Raw genomic sequence first — 19,562 nt, forward strand, 5'->3', positions numbered from 1 at the left:
TTTTGTTTAATATTTAAGAAAGAACAAAGTCAGTACTTTATTTGTGTTAAATCAAAGTGTTTTGAAAACATACCAAAAGTGGTACAGACTAAATGTCTATTCTTTCATTCTAACCCAGTGCTAACTTTAAATTCACCTCTCACTTTGGATTTAAATTTAAATTGAAAAGTGTTTGTAATACTTGCCCCCAAATAGTTTCTGGCAGAAAATTCCTTTCTTAGTCCCTTGCTCCTGAAGTGTTTTTCAAGTGTTGCAAATGTGCTCTATCTGTTGCCTTTCCTCTTGAACACAATGAAGGCTATAGTTGGCATTCTAGAAAGGAAAAATGGATTACTGGAAATTGGACAGAATCCAAGCCTCAGACAGATGGAGATGGAAAAAATAGAACTATATACCCCTGAGCCTGAACAATATAGTTTAGTTTTAGGTACAAAAATTGTGTCTATTCTATGAATTCTGTTCTCCACTTTGCAACTTGAAGCTGAGCACCTTGTACAAAATAGATGCCAGTAAATATGAATGGAACTAGATTTGCAATTTGGGTTTATTTGCAAGATAGTACATAGTGCAAAAGGTAAAACAGCATTGCTTAACCAAGTCATAGTTTTCCTGCACATGTGCATTTTAAATCAAAGAAAAAAATCCCTGCTCAGTTAAAAGTTTTGTCCCATCCATGTTATGCACTTGCTTTTGTAAGCTTTTGATGAAATCTTGGGTTTTCTTATCTTTTCATTGTTGGGAATTTGCAGGGGGAATTTGGGACAGGGTCTTTGTTCTCATACATTTATTTTTTAGGTGGTATATTAAATATAAAGTGAATGTTTCTCTGTAAACGGGGTTGTGTCAAAAGACTAAATAGGGACTGTTATTCACAAGGAAGTCTCAGGAAACTGCACCTAGAATTTTGTACCATTTGTTTGGTATATACTGAGTACCTATAGAATCTGCTTCTGCAATCTCATCTCAGCTGTCAATTTAAATGTGTTCGTTTATTTATATTTAAAAATAAATCAATGAGGGTATACAGACTATGACTTTTACTTTTTTTGAAAGGTTGCATTCTCCATGACACATAGTACCATATCTGCCACATGCAAAGGTTCCATGAAATGAGAGTTGGTTGAATTTTGTAGCCATCATCTAAAGGAATGGATATAGACCTGAAAAAAGAAATGCATAAACCAGATGAAGGCAAATTTTCCTTTGAGACAATTCAGAATCTTAAAAAAATAAAGGTAGCTTTCTCTGTTCAAGATAAGAGGCAAGTAATATTAAACACATGAGTATGTAGTTCTACTCATCAATCTAATGCAGATAACATTAATAATATTTACGTATTGAATTCCTTACTCAGATTATAACTAGGGGAAGAATGAAAAGCAGGATTCAACGTAGAGGAAAGGAAATGCCTATTCATAAAATCTAACCTGAAGTGGCTTTAAGAGAAAAATTTCTAATTTCAACAAAGAAGACATTAATCACAGATGGAAAAAAGTGTGCTAATTTAATTAACACCAATCTCATGTTATTTTCCACGATTTTAATTTTTTCTAGAATCAAACTACTTCAAAGAATAGACAGTTGCCTGCAGGAAAATAACGTTCTGCTCTCTACTTCCCCTCCCTCCCTTCTATTCCCCAACATTCTCCACCTAAGATGGTGGCTGAATGATAAACTTTCAATAAACGCTAGCTGCGTTTCTCTTTCCTCTCTCATTAAATATATATTTAATAAATAAGGTGATGTGCATAATGTCTCATAAATGTCATTTTATCATTTTTATATCATCATCATTATTATTGATTCTCTGAACATTGTAAGATTTTTAAATATGTATCTAAGCTTCAAAACTTCATTAGGATTCCCTGATTGAATATGGAATATCCTGTGTGATTTTGAGTCAGAAGAAAAGAGACACTATAGTTTAAATTTCTGCACCACCATTAATATAGTTAATGACACAGATTTTGCTTTATTCTCCAGAAGTTGCTGTCCTACTTATTCTATGATATCCTGTGCTTGAATTTGTTATGTAGTGAATATTAATGAGCTTCATTGACCCCTTAGTGTCTCAGGTGCACTCAGTTTCTCCTTCAAATGAGTTCCCTTAACCATATCCATTACCATTGTCAGCTCTCTTCTGTGTAATGATTATTTACATCACTATTTTCAACTTTAGCTGATTTCCTTCAAAAGCAATAAAGAAGAAAGCTGCTTATAACTGGAAGTGTGTGAAATACATCTTAGCTGTGAGATGACTTCTATTTTCACTATGTGTTAAGGACAGTGTAAAGTTGACTGCTTAGTGATGGTCATGTGATTTGGAGATTATGTCTGGTTTGCCCTATGAACATACATCAAGGGAGTGAGAAAATAAAATGGAACTTTAACTATCATCTGCTTCTATACAAGAGCATTTCTTGGTGTGCTTAGGCATGACTGCAGGAGTACCAAGCATTTTACAGAGCCTAAAGATACTGTACTGTGACTGATCAATGCCATAGGGTTACTGAAAATGTTCCCTAGTGTTAGATATTCCTAATCACTCTATGATTTATTTATGAAGGAAAGATATCCAAAGTGAGAAACAGTAGAATTTTGGAATTAGTATAAACACTGAAGCAAAGCATAAAGCTAAAATTCAAAATGAATTTAGTGGCCTCTTGACATGTTTCCTAAAAGGCACTGTGGGCAAACCTAGGTTTGAAACCATGCTCCATGGATTATTATATATATATATATATGAACTTGGATGAGTTATTTTTTCTACCTCAATTACATATTTTATATTTTATCAGCTATATTTCTAACATATAAGTAAGTATAAAACCAATTATTATTACACTAATAAGAAGCACAAAGCTAGATATTTAAGTAAAAGTGTTTAGGTGAATGCTTACAGAAGATGAACTAAAAATAGCTACTGAAGAAAATTATGCTTTAGTTTGCTTGACAATCTCTAAGGGCCCCTTCTAGGGAGGTAATGCCCTGGGAATTTGGGGGTCTAAAGCAGGACAAGGCCAGGTCAGCTGAAACATGGTGAGAGGGTAGAAGATTTTCTGTAGCCTCAGCTTCTGGGCTCACCATGTAAACAGTCATCTCTAAAAAGTACAGCAAAAAGGAAAGAAACGTTTGTGTGGGAACAAGTAAATATTCTCAGATGATTCACACAGCAAGACGTTGAGGAGAGAGCTGGAACTTCATAAACTTATTATCAGAAAGTCTACTTACAGGGCATGTCTGGTTGAGGCTCACTTAGATTTTGTCAGGTTCAAAGGATGGTACAAATAGGAAGTAATATCTTCGTGATAGTGGCTTTAACATAACGCTGCTCCAGAATGGACTGTTTGCCTTCTGTACCTGAAGCACAGCTGAGATCTCCCTTCAGAATCATTCTGAGAATTATTTTTGTTCCTCTGTGTTAAATCTTCTCTTTCCTATAGCTAATGCCTTCATTTTCTTTCTCTTTCTTCCTTGTTTTGGTGGAATCCCTGAGAAATGTATTTGGGAATCAAATTTTTGATACTTGCCGTATCTGAAATATCCTTATTAGACCATCATATTTGATGGATAATTTAGTTGAGTATGGAATTCTAGGGTGGAAATAATTTTTCATCATGATTTAAAGGCATTGTTCCCCGTCTTCTAGATTGCAGTGTTGTTTAGAGAAGTCTAAGTCCGTACTGATTCCTGATCCCTCTGTACATGATTTGTATTGTATCTCTGGAAACTTGTAGAACCTCTCCTTGTCTTCAAAGCAGACATTTTCCAAACTGAAATTTTTCAGTTTGGATCAGTGAACTGAATTCTTTCTTTGATAACTTCCTTCCCATCTACCCCATGTCTCTATGCAACCACTATTATTAGGGATAATTCTGGACTAATCATTTTCCATTTTATTTTCTTTAGTCTTCCTTTCCTATTTTCTACTCCTTTGACTCCTTTGACTTTGCTTTCCTTTTTGAAAATTTCTTCAGCTTAACCTTTGACACTGAGATTGATTTTTCAGTTTTTTTTCCAAGAGATGTCTTAGCATTGAATATTTGTTTTTTTATAGCATTTTCTTCTTGTTTCACCGGTGCAATTGCTTCTCTTTGCGCTCAAAGAAGATTAAAGTAGTTTTTGAGTAGGTTTTCTTAAAGTTCCTTTTTAGAAAAATATACTTTTGTCTCTATATTTAGAGGTAGGTAATTTTCTCAGCTATCTAGTCATCTTTACTTGTTAGCTCTTATTTAATAGTGAGAGCTTAGAAAGCTGATTAGAATTTACAGATTGTGGGTGGAATTTGTCAGTATCATTTTCTCTTTATATAGTCTTGCTTTGCCATTGTGTGGAGGCAGTCTTTCTCATGAGGGGGTCTTTCTCTTGTCTGCAAAGTACAGAGCTGGCTGTCAATCCTTCTGGGAACCAAGTGGGGAAAGAGGCTTGGGACTCAGCATCTGGTATGCATGGGTTTGTCCGGTCGCTCTGTTTGCAGTGTGCCACCACAGTCTCAACTGTGTCTGGTGATGCCACCACTTCTCCCCTCCCCCCACAAAAGTTCCCACTTCTGCTTCTGTGGGAGGAGCTGTTCCTCGGTGGCACAGATGTGGAGGGTACTCCAAGAGTCCGTCTGCTTCATAAACATCTAATACTGAAGCATCCTTATTTATCCCCACACCACAATCATACTCACTTCTGGAAGTACTAGATATCACCAGTTCCTGACGATTGTGAGGGATATATAGTTTAAATAAGGTTGGTGCTCAGCTTTTCCTATTGCTGAATTTCACTCTTTATGTAAGAGTACTTATGGGGTTAGTCAGATAGATTATTAAATAATATTAAGAACAAGTCAAACTTTTAGCAACAAAAGCAACAGAAAACAGGCCATCTCATAATTAACATAAAATTGAATTGGAAAAATTGGAATCTGAAAGGAGATTGTCTGGCCTGGATGACAGAGGGCTTATTGTACCTTCCGGGTGTGCATCTTAAGAAACTTGGGAGATTTGTATAGTTTGAACTCAAAACCAGATATTGTTCAATGATGAATTTTGCTCTGAGTTTTGTGGTTGATCTGAAATCCCAAAACAAAGGAAAAACCCAGGAATGTGAAACCAGATCAACCGAAATATGAGACTATTCGTATGAATACTCTCAGACCTGAGACCACTGAGGGTCCCTTGACTCTTATTACAGTGTGGTCTCATTCAATAAGTGTGGGAAGATCAGATGATTTCTTTATTGGTTTGGGCACCTGTTACATCTTTTTTATATCTAGCACATGTTCAGAAGTTAGTCTCCAATTGCAGAAAACATCTTTAATACAATCTATTGATTCATCTAACTCACCATTGTAATAATGTGCTCTGAAGAAATGTTGAGTAAGTTATGTACTACTGTAAACACATGTACTGATGAAATGGACTTTCACTTTCAAGAAAGATGTTATAAAAAACACACCAAGTAAAAACAGCTATAATAATTTTTTTCAAACAAAAAGACACAAAAACAACGTTTTTGAAGGGAGCAACTATTTTCAACATTTTAGGAAGACTATTTACAACATTATGAACATGTTACCAAAGATTTGGTTATATTACATATACATATTGTGGAGGAATGATAGCCTTAAGTGTTTTTATGTAAAAAGAGAAAAATCAGTGAGCATATATGCATTTAAAAACTGCTTAAACATAATCTTCTATAATACATGATTCATTCTGCAAATTTTTGGAACACAATGTTATTAATAACCATAAAATAAGAGAAGTGCTGTTTAATTTTTCTAGTCCCTTTTTCTCCTTCTCCAAGAGTAATGTAAGAATCATAGAGATTCTATTAGTCTTAATATGTTTTTAAGTACCCACATAGCTTGTAGAAACTGAAAATAAATAGATGACATAAATTGGTATTATGTCGAGTTATCATTATTTATTTGAATTCCTTTCAAAGAAGAAAGGAAAAGAATATATATATATATATATATATATATATATATATATATATATATCATTAGGAATAATACTATTTTGTAACATGGGCAGGGATCATTTAAGAATAAATGGTTGAGGGATTCTGCTTTTGGCTCAGTTGGATGAATAGGGTCTGCATTTACTCTCCCTCCTGAAATGACCAAGAAAAAAAAAAAGAGCCAGCACTGAATGGATGTTCCTATATTCATTCATTCCACACGTGCATTGAATACTTACTCAGTGCCAGAGACTGTGGGAGAGCTGAGTGTACAGGAATGAGCCAAGCAAAATTCTTGCCATTGTCAAGCTTAAAATCTTGTGGGGAGACAGAAAGCAAGGAAGTGCTTGTTAAGAAACAAATGTGGGACCACCAGTGGCCACTTGTGGTCTTTGCCTAAGCAGAACAGATAAATCAGCTACCCTTTTATTAGTTATAGAGTATACATGCAATACATCCTTATACATCATTTTATTCCTCTTCTTAAAAACTTGTAAAACAGTGAAATTGTGTCTCTAATAACTTTACATGTCATTACTAATAATCACGGTTCTCTGTTAATTCCTTCCATGTAGCAAAATTCACTGATGCGACCCAGTTGGTGGAAAAAAATCAAAAGTTTTCTTTTGTTGCAAATAACAGATTGAACCACAGATTGAACTTGAGTGAACCCTATAAAAGTTATACTCATTTTAAAATGCAAAGCAGTTAATTTGAGAAAGACATTTATTTGTTGGTTCAGTTACAAAAATTCTCCTATCCTTTAAACTATGAAAACTCTGCCTTAACTGTCTTCATTTTTCCCCATGGAGAAATTCTGAAGAAATTTAGTATAAAGTCTGGTTTTCTAGTTATTCTTTCTTCCATTAAGTAGAATTATTTTTTCTGTATAAAATGATCCTGAAATTCTCCAAAATGAGCATTAGATATGCTAAAAATGTGATATGAAAAAATCTTTATTATATAAATAAAAGTCTGTAAACACTAACTCTTGATACACGTAGGGTCAGTGGCTTCACTTTGACATCACGTGCATAATGGCATCAAGATCATCTCTTCATTAAAACCAAAGGAAGAGAGAATGGATTTTAGGCTTGGGGAAGAGCTATTAAGGGGATAATACTTTTGATGTCTGTCTTTTCACAGTAGCACAATAGCTAATTCCTGGGACTCCTGACCTCTTGGTGTCTCCTAACCAAATATTGGTATTAATCTGCTTATCTGTCACCCACCACATTGGATGGTCCCAGTCTCTGTTTTCAATTATCAGTCATTAGAGAAGGCATTGAGCATTTCAGAGGAAAACTCAGAAAACCTTTGACCTGTTTTTGTCAGATAACCACAAGTATTCACTGCAGATAAACTATCATTTAATTGTATTCAAGATGTAAAGGAAGGTTCTTTGCTCTGTATCAACTTACCATAACCTCTGTCACCTTCAGGTGGTTAAAAATGGACTGTTTTCTTTTACTGAGGGAACTGAAGAACTCACGAGGTCATTCAGTAAAATCTGGTGAGATTAGAATGCCTGACCTCTAGCTGCCCGGCAATCTATAAAACCCAGATTTTTCCCCTAAAGAAAACATGAGAACTAAATATTTATCAAAAGGTGATTATCTGAGTTGTGCTTTTACATTGACTTCTTATAGGCAAACACAAATTTTTCTCAAATATTTGTACACAGTGTGACTGAAATCCACTGTTTATATACAAAATATGTTCAATCATCATTAAACACTCATTTTTATGATACAAAATGAGTTACTCAGTTACCATCCTCTGTGAGTATTTATTCTAAACCAGCTTTTGAAGTTTATTAATGTTCAACTCACACAAGATGAGTATTTGTTCTAAATTCCAATTAATAATTTCCTATGTAAAATGCTTATAATGAAAACAATAAAAAGTATTTTCAATGCATCAGGCTGCTAGGTCCTCAGGGATAAAATAGCTAAGTGGCTTTCAGACTCCTCTAAAGAGGAGGTGTGTTAAAACCAATGAATTGTATTGGACTAGTGAACAATATGTGTGTGTCAGCATATGTGCAGCTGTGTTCTCTAACTTGTAGGTGTGAAATATCTAAACAAAGGAACAAGCAAATACATTTTCTATCTATCCACTGTTGTGAAGATTCAGCCTGAAGATCTTTTTTTAACTTCACTATAACAAATCAAAAAAATAATAATATTAGTCTCCTTTATTTATATACATCTGTATTGCAGATAAAATGGACATTCTGATAATCTAAATGGTTGTGTTTTAGACCAGGTAGCAATTTTATATAATTAAACTTAAAATAACCATTTGCTATATATAAAAAAGTCCTGTTTGGGGGTATTTGCAGAAATGCAAAGAGAAGAAACAAAACCGAAGGAAAACATGGATGTTTCTCTGAAGTATCTTAGTCATGGGGTGCAAACAAAGTTACATGATACTTATAATGCAAGTGGAAAGTAATTAATATGATAGCTTTTTGAGAACTTGCTATGTTCCAGGATTTTATGCCAAGATTCTCTCTCACGTATCTTCGAACTTTCAGACACACCGTGGAGAAGGCCTGTTGCCTTCTTCCATTTTAAAGGTGAAGAAATACAGACGTAGGGATGCGGTGTAGCTTTCCTAATACCGCACACTCTTTAGTCAACTAGGCAACTAAGATTAAATTCAACTTTTTCTTCCTTCAAATCCAGCACTCTGAAAGATGGCATTATGTCATCTCCGTCATCAACAGGGAGGGACGGAAAACAATGCTGGAGGGCTCCCGGGAGGAGACATGAGTTTGGACTGACATTTTCAAAATGGTCTGTGGCATGGGAACCGGAGATTTTAAGGAGAGGCAGGATTCGGACCTCCGAACGTGGGAAGAAGGTGTTTTAGGCAGTGGAAAGGGTGAGCGAAACCACCAAGTTAGGAAAAGGAGATGATTATGAGGAATCGTTAATTTATTCAGTTTCCTTTGAAAACTATTTTGAGCGTTGATGATGTGCTCACCTGTGCTAGGCAATAGCGACTTAAAAAAAATGTTCCTATATTTAATTATTGCAATATATAGAATACATGAATGGGATGGGAGTCCTGGAAAACCCTGATCTTTCCCAGGAAACTCTTACCGTTCCTCATGTTCCACCGCTGACCCCCGAAGCCCCATACGTGTAACGATCCTGAGCTACGTATTGGTCACTGCTTTGGCCACAAGCTTTCACATCTCTTCCCATCCGCATGCACTCTTCGCGCTATCTGGTGCTACTTCTTTAAGATCAAGCTCAAAATGACCTCCTTTTGAAGTCTTTGGTACCATGTGTTGTTCCTTCATGAGTCAGCCTGAATGGTGCACATATCCCTCATATGCCTCGACACAGTTGTGTCATAATTGTACTTTTTCATGTCCGTTTTCCCATCCTGAGCTCCTCTCTCTGCTTCTTATTATTAATCTCCTTAATTATTAAGGTTTGGCCCAGAACAGTTATCCAATAAATATTTTGGGATTGAATAAATGCATAAGTAGCAAAGTAGCTTTTTATAGGATAATCAAGATGGGTATGTATGGATGGTGAGGAAGAGAAAAGTAGCCCCCTGACAGCCCGGAGATGGACTGGCTCAAATAAGGGAGAAGAAACAAAAATTCTAAATACATTAATTATATGAAATCAGTAATTTATTAATTTATTGTTATTACATATATCAATTTTCATACAAATGCTTAATACATACAGCTGTCAACGCTATAGTATTTAAATTAGCATTGGGGGCTGAGTGCTGGGCCCACCCAATCTAAGGAAGTAGGTAGACCATCAGACTAGCCTCATCTCAATTCTAAAGGTCTCTTTATACAAGGCTTAATTCTTTGTGTCCCTAAATTGCTTATGTTTTTTAAAGCAAAATAATACATAAATATTGGATCATTAATTAAAGTTTATAAATTTTAAAATTGTATACACTGTGTTTTAAATTGATTCAGGAAACCAATTTGTTTAGCTCTCATAGTACAATATTTAAATTCATCCCACCCTTATTTTGAGATGTTTTTTCTGTGTAAAACTGTATTCATGAAGCATTTACAAGTAAGAATATCTTAATTATAGAACATTTCAAAGTCAATTGAAATTGTTCTTTGAAACAAAACATTCAGGGCGACAATTTTCTCTCCGTCAGGTCACACATTGCTGTGGTGTTAAGAGGCTCTTAAGGTTTCTGGAATCTGGAGTTTTACCACATTCTCCGGGGTGTTTATCCATTCAAAGAAACATGTACATGTGTACTCACTGAGCAGTGAATAGGCCTTTATAGGACCAAGTTTACATTTCTCAGTGGGCTAGTCAGTAAAGGGTATCTTGTGAAGTGATACATCTTGGTAGTCACATGATATTACTGCTTTTTAAAAAATTTTTAAATGCAACACAGATAAGTAATAATTCTATGAGTAATCTCTTAATGATTTTTTGCACTCAGCAGCAATGATCTGTATTCTTTCAACAGCTGGCTGGGCTCCTGGGAGAATACTATCTTTGTCTCAGCTACCGATTCTATTTGTGTCTTCCAAGTTACAGCCCTTTGTGTGGGAGATGAAGACTGATTGCCCATGAATGCATCTCCTTAAGACTGCAGATAAATCACTAAAGAGATAAAACTGCAATCCTCTGTTAATTAATTCCACTCTTCAGATACCGGTAGACATGAGAATGGTCAGGACATTTCTATCCAATTTCTATTAATGATAGTCATTCTGAGAGGTGTCTGTTTGGAAAAAGAGAGACTGCAATCAATCATTAACTTCTGTTAAATTATATCTCAACAATAAAAGGGTTCAGTGTATATCTTTAAACACAAGAAGCTTAATCTTTGCAGAACTTTGGCATTTTAGAGCATTTAGAATGGAGTTGGGTGCTTATAAAAGGCAATCCTGTTTCTTTTCACTTTCAGCCCATTCATCATGGAATGTGAATCTTTCCACTCATTCTTACCTCTTATATGCTTTGATGTCCATACTTTAAATCCAAAAATTAATAATAAATCAATTCTCTGGTTCTGTCAGTGTAGGTGAGCTTTCAGTTGCTCTTAATAGTTCACACAGATAGAAATATTTGGAATAAATAAAAACCTGCTTCCTAGAAGCAGAAGGAAGTATCATTCACTACCATTAGTATGACTGTGCTTTGAGTGGTAAGTATGAATTCCACTAAATTTTTAATGGTTTGTTTTCTCTGAGTTTTTGTGTATACATACATATATATATATGCAGTAAAGCAACCCTCAGTTTTTGTAGGTAGTGTTGTTGGTAACCGTCAGCTTAAATAAATAACCTATGTTGATAGTCTTATTTAATTTTTATGGTGATATTCATTGGATTACACGAGCAGTCTTCAAAACTAGCATGTATCATAAATGACAATGGAAGAACAGCATGTGGTCTTACCGTACTGTATGGCTGTTGGGTGAAATATAGCCCATTGGCCTAGTAAGATAGGTAAGTAAACAGGTAAGGAAGGAGGAGCTGGGCAGGCCCCTGTGTCTTCTGTTTGAATACAATTTTCATAGGTGAATTGATTATACAGGATATGTGTTTTAAATCTAGTTACATTTGTTCCTAAACTCTCTTTTCCACTTCACATGACGGGAATGGGGTGTGCGGTATGGGATAAGGAACCCCCTCATCTCTGCGTGTTTTAACACTTTTGTCATTTTATCCCCGTTGACAAGTCTGGGTTGGGCTTGCATAGGCTGACCCTTTGGCTTTTTTGTTTGGTTTTGTTTGTGTTTCTTTGTTTTGTCCAATAATTAAGACAGTCTTATCTATCACGAAATAGGAATGTGATTATGGTTTTTATGGAGTCTTGCGTATTTTAATCAGATAATTCATATTTCATTAGAAATGATAAAGAAGATTTAAAAAATGTATGGCACTTAGTTGATGTAACATACAAATTAAAGAGTGAATTGAGAAGACCAAATATTTAATACAATATGAATCAGAATGTGGTAGCAAGCCAAGGAGACAAAGTTTCTGCTGAGGCTTCAGGAATGTAAAGGAATCATAAGGTGATTGGGTGCTTGAGATTGAAACAATGTAAGAACATCCCCCTCCTCTGCCCCTCCCCCCTCCAACACACCCGGACTCTGTGGTATGTATGGAACAGCTTGCTGATCATAGTCATGGAAGCCCATTAGTTTATGATAGCGTATCCGGATAACCTTTACAGAGATAGAGTAAAATATAGCTAGCATCCTGAGTACACCTGTAGTGATCTAATAGCTCCCACCGCACCGTTTCCTGGGTGTTGACTCCCCCTAACTTTGTAGAAAATGTATAAAAGGCACTGCCCTGCTGCACTTGGGGCTCAGCCTTTGGAAAGGAATCCGCCGAGCCAGCACCGGAACTAATAAATGCTGCTGCCCATCGCGGTGTCCTGACTCCTTGCTGTAGTTCCAGTGGTTACTGCAACAGAAAATCCAAACTACAGTCTTTTTCTGTTTTTCCGTCCTTGTTTACTTGTTTATCTTATAAGCTTTCCAAGCCATTTGCAGTTGCAATGGTGTAGCACGCTGTAACATATAGTGAAACAGAATTCTTTTTTTTTGGGAATGAGTCTGGTGGAGAAAAGGTGGAGTATGGAGGGATCCAACTAGTGAGTTACTATTATTTTAAAATATAGTTGTAGTAAAAGGATGGGCTTGCATGTTTATGTAGATATGATATGGTATTAATTCAATTTATGCATGTGATAAATTATTTATTCATAAAAATTTCCTTACATAGGAAATGGAATCAACATTAAATAAGTGAATATAATACAACATTGCCTAAGATAAAGATAGGAGGGAGTGCATTCTAGAATGAGCAGAGTCCGGGAAGGAGGGCATCGTCGGCAGCACAGGAGCTCTGCTCTACAAGAGAAGAATGAAAGAATTGAAAGAAGATCAACTTTCCAGAGTGATAATTAGATCAGACAAAAGTGACTAAACTACATTTAGGAAAAACAAACAAACACAATCTTGTGTTGTTGGAAGCTTGGGAATTGAAAGCCTGAACCTGGGGTGTAATCTGTTCTCTCCTGAATATAAACTGGGGGCTCTTGGGCAAGTCATGGAAACATATGGACATAAGTAAGGTTGTGAGAATTAAATTAAATATGTGGCAAACAAATGAGAGCTAAATAAATTATCATGCGTTAGGTTAGTGGGAACTGCAGCAGGGTGATGCTGAGTGAAAAGATAGGACCAGACTTTGAGCCGTTTACCGTCGTTATTCCACCAGTATGTATCAGAAGACTTCTTTGGAACCAGCATTATATTGTGAAATGCTGATTGCACTCGGTGGTCAAACCCCTGACTCTCCAACCTATTCTCTACCTTTTTGTGTTCTGCTGAGAAACATTGCTTAAATATACTATCTGTCAGAATAGAGCAGTAGGACATCATTACGTAGGTGGTAGGGACACTGAACAAAGATTTGTAATGAGCTTTAGGAGACAGACATCTGTTACCGCCTAACTGTCATCACCCAATTTCTTATTCTTTATTCAAGGATATTAATATTTGACACCTCTCTAGCATTACTCTGAGGTAACTGAGATTGCCTCGTGAATACTTGTGAGCATCTTTAGGAGTGCAAGGCTATATAAATACAAGTTTTATTCCATTACTCACTCCAACATGTCCTATGGAATTTACTAGTGCAATTATAATTCAAAGCAGTAGGATAGGATTTGAATCACTGGACAAATCCATACTAACTTTATTCTGTGTGGTATATTTAATATAAAATTTTACTAAATTCTTTGAAATTTGCCCCCTTAAGGGGTTAGGTTAAAAAGCCTTAGAAAATTGAAATTTTATAATAATGGCAATTCTAGCTTTCCACTTAATTACACTATCTTATCCCAGAACAGTAGATGACTTTACATAATATGAATTCAATACTTGCCTGCATCATGCAGGTGCATGCTTTTAGACTGGATCCTAACAAGCTCATGTCTCAGCCGTTATCTCCAGGACTATATTTTTTTGGTCTAAATTTCAAATGTAAATTGATTGTTAATGAAAAATTGCATAATGATGGTTACCACTTAGAATTTTGAAAACTTACTTTTAAAAAAGAGAAAATATAGTTTTGAATGGAAGGGTCATTCATCTGTCACAAAGCATGTAGCTTCTCCAGCAGAGTCTCAGACACTGTCACCTAGTCAAACATGTGAACATTTGCAGTAAAGCAAAAAATATTCATATAAAGCGGGATAAATAGAGACTTGAAGTGGCCTCCATCTGTTAAGTTCCAGTTCTTCTGCCAAATGAACTCGAAGCCAAACTTTTGGTTTTCAGACCTTTTTGGATTTTGGACTTGTAAATGTGAGATTTTTAGATCTTTATTAAAGCCTAAATACTTAATAAATCAGGACAAACTAATAGTCTATAAACAGAAGCACTGTATCCTGGCATTTAAGAGCCATAGTTTTTGGTAGCATCAAATGCTTGAGGTCAAACTCTTTGGCAAGTTATTTATTCTCCATGCCCCCTCAGTTTCGTCTTCCTCAAAATGAGGATAATAATAGAACCTACATCATAGGTTGTTATGAAGTATATATATATATTTATTTAATTTTAATAGAACCCTTAGAACAGTATCTGGCATATAGTAAGTGCTATTTAAATACTATTTCATGATTTCATCTACTTCATTTAAATTAGGATCCAAAAAGGACAAGTTTACCATGATTTCAGTTTCATTCTCTGTAAACAAGAGTTGTGACTAGTTTTAATACTCAAATGTGCACTTCCGGTTATTAGACTTCTGGTTTGTAGGTATTTCCTACCCTTATGCTTTCCCCTTGCACATCAATCAGCAAAATGGGTCAGTGGGAAATAGAGACAAAGGAGAGCCGTTCGTAGGAGTCTGTACACGATTGGCAGCCAGTTCAGAAAGAAAAGAGGTTTAAATTATGAACCAAAATAGAATCCTAAAAATGGGTTATCTTCCTTATTTAGGGAAAAAGTTGTTAATGGCCTCCCTGGGAATGGACCTTCTCTTAGGACCACGATAGTGATATTTTAAGAAAACAAAACTTCAGGGGCCTTGTGAGGTCGTGTCAGCATGAACCAGGCAGCCTGGGAGCACCCCCTTTCCTAGCTCCACAAGACACAAATGGCCCCAGCTGTAGTAGCTTCTGTTTTTCTCTTTGCTGGCTTAGGTGTCTAAGGTATAGGTGGGAATTAGCTCTTTACTCTCCCTAAACCACCTCCTGCTATCTCTGGGGAAAATAACCCAGAGATGATTCTGGAGGCTGAAGGTAAGGAATTGTGCATTCCTTTATCATCATGAGCTTCCTGGCAGACCGGGACACAGAGGTCCAGCAGCCTCGGTTCCCATGGTCACTGCCGATGGTCATGACCCTCCTCTCTCTTCCTTAAACTTAACCCTTTCTCCAGGTTAGCATCCCAAGTTTATATATTGATAGCAGGGTTGACAAGACTTCAGTGAACCTCCTAAAGATATTTTTGTACTTTGATCCAATTTTTGAGCCTCGTGAATTAATTTACACAACTTACACGTTTTCTGTCTTAAAATTTTAGCAATGAAACGGGTCATTGGAAACATTTAAAAAACAATACCGTAGCCTGTAATTGTGAGACACCTTGCACACAATGTTTTACAGTAGAATTTTTGTAATCCTGCCCTATGTTTCCCTAGATAGCTGAGATTTTGAGAAACCAATTCTGAGAAACATCTTCATCAAATATCGTATCACCAAAACTTAGCCCTTTGGGTAGGTAGTTCCATTAGGAAGCCCTTGGTACCCAGTAGATTTAGGCTGTATCAGATAATACACTATTTTACAAAGCCTGGTTATATGATAGTATGCCTGACACTTACTGTCCTGAATTATTCAACATTCCGTTATATTCCCAAGAAGAAAAGTTTTCTGAGTTTGTTTGGTAGGAAGGTTGTTAAAGAGGGAAATATATTTCCCTCTCAGTTTTAAATAAGAACAGACTGAGGTCTTTGGGAGGCTTCATGCTACATACACCATGGGTAAGGAGGCTGTAATAAACAATCTATACGAATTAATGAAAATGCTTTTTTTTGTTTTAAAAACAGAAATATTTCATTTGTGAAGAGGAGAAAAAAAACCTTTACTGGGGAAGGCATTTTAGAAATAATCTTTCTTGTGAAACAGTTTGTTTTATTTACTTGACCTTTAAAATGTCATAAATACAGTCCTTATGTGCCAGCAAGTCCTCGGTCCTCCCCCCTATTTTCTTCCCTCAGCAGTGCTAAATCTCATCACTGACCCCACCTGGATATCTGGAAGTTTCTATAACATATTCTTAATTCCTGTATGAACCTTCTGTGTTTTGGTATTTGATACATACTAGTAATCACTTTACAACCTTCATGTTTTAAAACATTTTTGGATAGCCTTTCCATTTAGGATCCAGGAATTTGTATAAAAACCACAGAGGTTATATTGCTTTTGAACTAAAGGCTGTTGGTTTGTGGAATTTCCTTCAACTGAAAACATGTATGAGTCTGTGGTTTTAGTGTTTCCCCAGTTTCATAATATCCTGCTTGTTTGTTTTCATTTTTGAAGCTGGAGAATTTACCATTAATTTCCATATTCTTTAAAGGGCTAACTTTTTCGTTCCTTTTTTTTTTTTTCCCAGTTGAAAGAGACAAGGATTTTTCCCACCAGCGAAGGCATTACAAAGAATTCCGGTTTGATCTTACTCAAATTCCTCATGGAGAAGCAGTGACAGCAGCTGAATTCCGGATATACAAGGACCAGAGCAACAGTCGATTTGAAAATGAAACAATTAAGATTAGCATATATCAGATCATCAAGGAATACGCAAATAGGTATTGACTTTATATATAACTTCTTACCCTAGCCAGCAAACATTAATTGTAGTGAAATCCATTGATAACCCATGTGATTACCAAATTGTGTTTTCTTGGGGGTGTAATGACATTCAAGGCCATATAGACCCACTGAAAGTGAGAGAAATTGATCTGAAAAGTGCCTCCCACATTCCACAGCCTTTTTTACTCCTGAAACCAATCTGTGTACTAAATGGTCTCACACTTCCCCACAGGTGTTTTCCAGGACCCTTGTCTCATTTTGTAAATGAAAAACCTTCCATTTTATTCTGCACACATGAAATTTGCAGTTAAGATGACTTAAATCATTTGGTGCTTTGTAAGGCAGAGAAGACCAGCTTTATTTTTCACTGGCATTAGTGTAAATTGTATGTGTATTATGATATGTATTTTGATGTAAGATAATTGTATTTGCAACAGGTTCTGTGACATTTAACAGGTAAGTCTGCTGTCTATAAAATGCTTAATACAAAGTGGTACAAAAATGGACAGATCATTTGCAATAACTAAATGTATGAAAACCTCAGGTCATAGTTATTTCAAATAAACCATCAAATAGAAGAGTTACAAGGGGAGCATAGCCAAGGTCTTTGGCCTCTTACCCAAGGAAGAAATTGCTTAGATAACACCTTTTATAGGTGATGAGTCTCCTTTGTTGAACAGTTTTCACATTAAAAAAAAAACTCTTATTGAAATGTTATATTGAGGTAAAATCTGTCTCTGGAAGCTTCCACTTATTAAATCTAGATCTTCCCTTTGGTAGATCTATGAAATACTGCTTTTCTTCGATGACACAAGTGTTTAAAGATAGTTGTCACATCCCCTCTAAAGCCCCTTTCTCTCCTTGTTGAATATTTCTAGTTGCTCATGTTAAGGTTTTTCCTGGTCTTTTGGAGTGCCAGAGTTTCCCAACTGGTGTTCCTTCACAATACTCAGTGAAGAAAAAGAATAAAGAAAATGCTTCAGAAGTCAAGTGCATTTGAAGAGTCTACTTGTTAGACCATCCTCTAGGAGATTCAGAATGCATATCAGAATATGAGTCTTAGAAAGGTTTATAGTAAAGAAATGTAGCCTTCTTCAAAATTATTTGACTATGGAATATTTTTCTTTGGGTGCTTAATCCTTAATATCTTATGAAACACTAATTCAGCAGGATATACTTTAATAAGTACTGATCTACATAGAGTAGCATTTTTTTTCAATTTTATTTTGGTATCATTAATCTACAATTACATGAAGGATATTATGTTCACTAGGCTCCCCCCTTCACCAAGTCCCCCGCACATACCCGTTCACAGTCACTGTCCATCAACATAGTAAGATGCTGTAAAATCACTACTTGTCTTCTCTGTGTTGCACAGCCCTCCCTGTGCCCCCCCAACACTATACATGTTAATCGTAATGCCCCCTTTCTTTTTTCCCACCCTTATCCCTCCCTTCCCACCCGTCCTCCCCAGTCCCTTTCCCTTTGGTAAATGTTAGTCCATTCTTGGGTTCTGTGCTTCTCTGCTGTTTTGTTCCTTCAGTTTTCCTTTGTTCTTATACTCTACAGATGAGTGAAATCATTTGGCACTTGTCTTTCTCTGCCTGGCTTATTTCACTGAGCATAATACCCTCTAGCTCCATCCATGTTGTTGCAAATGGTAGGATCTGTTTTTTTCTTATAGCTGAGTAATTTCCATTGTGTATATGTACCACATCTTCTTTATCCATTCATCTACTGATGGACATTTAGGTTGCTTCCATACCTTGGCTATTGTAAACAGTGCAGCAATAAACATAGGGGTGCATCTGTCTTTTTCAAACTGGAGTGCTGCATTCTTAGGGTAAATTCCTAGAAGTGGAATTCCTGGGTCAAATGGTTAAGTCTGTTTTGAGCATTTTGAGGAACCTCCATACTGCTTTCCACAATGGTTGAACTAATTTACATTCCCACCAGCAGTGTAGGAGGGTTCCCCTTTCTCCACATCCTTGCCAACATTTGTTGTTGTTTGTCTTTTAGATGGTAACCATCCTTACTGGTGTGAGATGATATCTCATTGTGGTTTTAATTTGCATTTCTCTGATGACAAGCGATGTGGAACATCTTTTCATGCATCTGTTGGCCATCTGAATTTCTTCTTTAGAGAAGTGTCTATTCAGCTCCTCTGCCAATTTTTTAATTGGATTATTTGCTTTTTGTTTGTTGAGGTGTGTGAGCTCTTTATATATTTTGGATGTCAACCCTTTATCGGATCTGTCATTTATGAATATATTCTCCCATACTGTAGGATACCTTTTTGTTCTATTGATGGTGTCCTTTGCTGTACAGAAGCTTTTCAGCTTGATATAGTCCCATTTGTTCATTTTTGCTTTTGTTTCCCTTGCCTGGGAAGATATGTTCAAGAAGAGGTCACTCATGTTTATGTCTAAGAGATTTTTGCCTTACATAGAGTAGTATTTTTTTTTCTTTAGGAGTTTTAATTTTTATCAGTAGTTTTTTTGTTTGTTTTTTGAGAGGGCATCTCTCATATTTATTGATCAAATGGTTGTTAACAACAATAAAATTCTGTATAGGGGACTCAATGGACAATCATTAATCCACCCCAAACCTAATTCTCAATAGTCTCCAATCTTCTGAAGCATAACGAACAAGTTCTTTCATGGTGTACGAATTCTTACATAGTGAATAAGTTCTTACATGGTGAACAGTGCAAGGGCAGTCATCACAGAAACTTTCGGTTTTGATCACGCATTA

The 19,562-nt window shown here is 36.0% G+C and overlaps 1 protein-coding gene across 2 annotated transcripts in view; it reads left to right on the forward strand.

The window, feature by feature from the left end:
- The window catches only part of BMP5 (bone morphogenetic protein 5), a 125,208-nt gene that overhangs the window by 44,053 nt on the left and 61,593 nt on the right, over positions 1-19,562 (forward strand). For both annotated transcript variants that reach the window (XM_037020826.2, XM_037020825.2), the window contains exon 2: positions 16,612-16,804. In XM_037020826.2, the coding sequence (XP_036876721.1) occupies positions 16,612-16,804 (193 nt within the window). The remainder of the gene's footprint in view (positions 1-16,611; positions 16,805-19,562) is intronic.

The sequence above is a fragment of the Manis javanica genome, chromosome 16, assembly GCF_040802235.1.
Source record: "Manis javanica isolate MJ-LG chromosome 16, MJ_LKY, whole genome shotgun sequence".
Taxonomy (NCBI): Eukaryota; Metazoa; Chordata; class Mammalia; order Pholidota; family Manidae; genus Manis; species Manis javanica.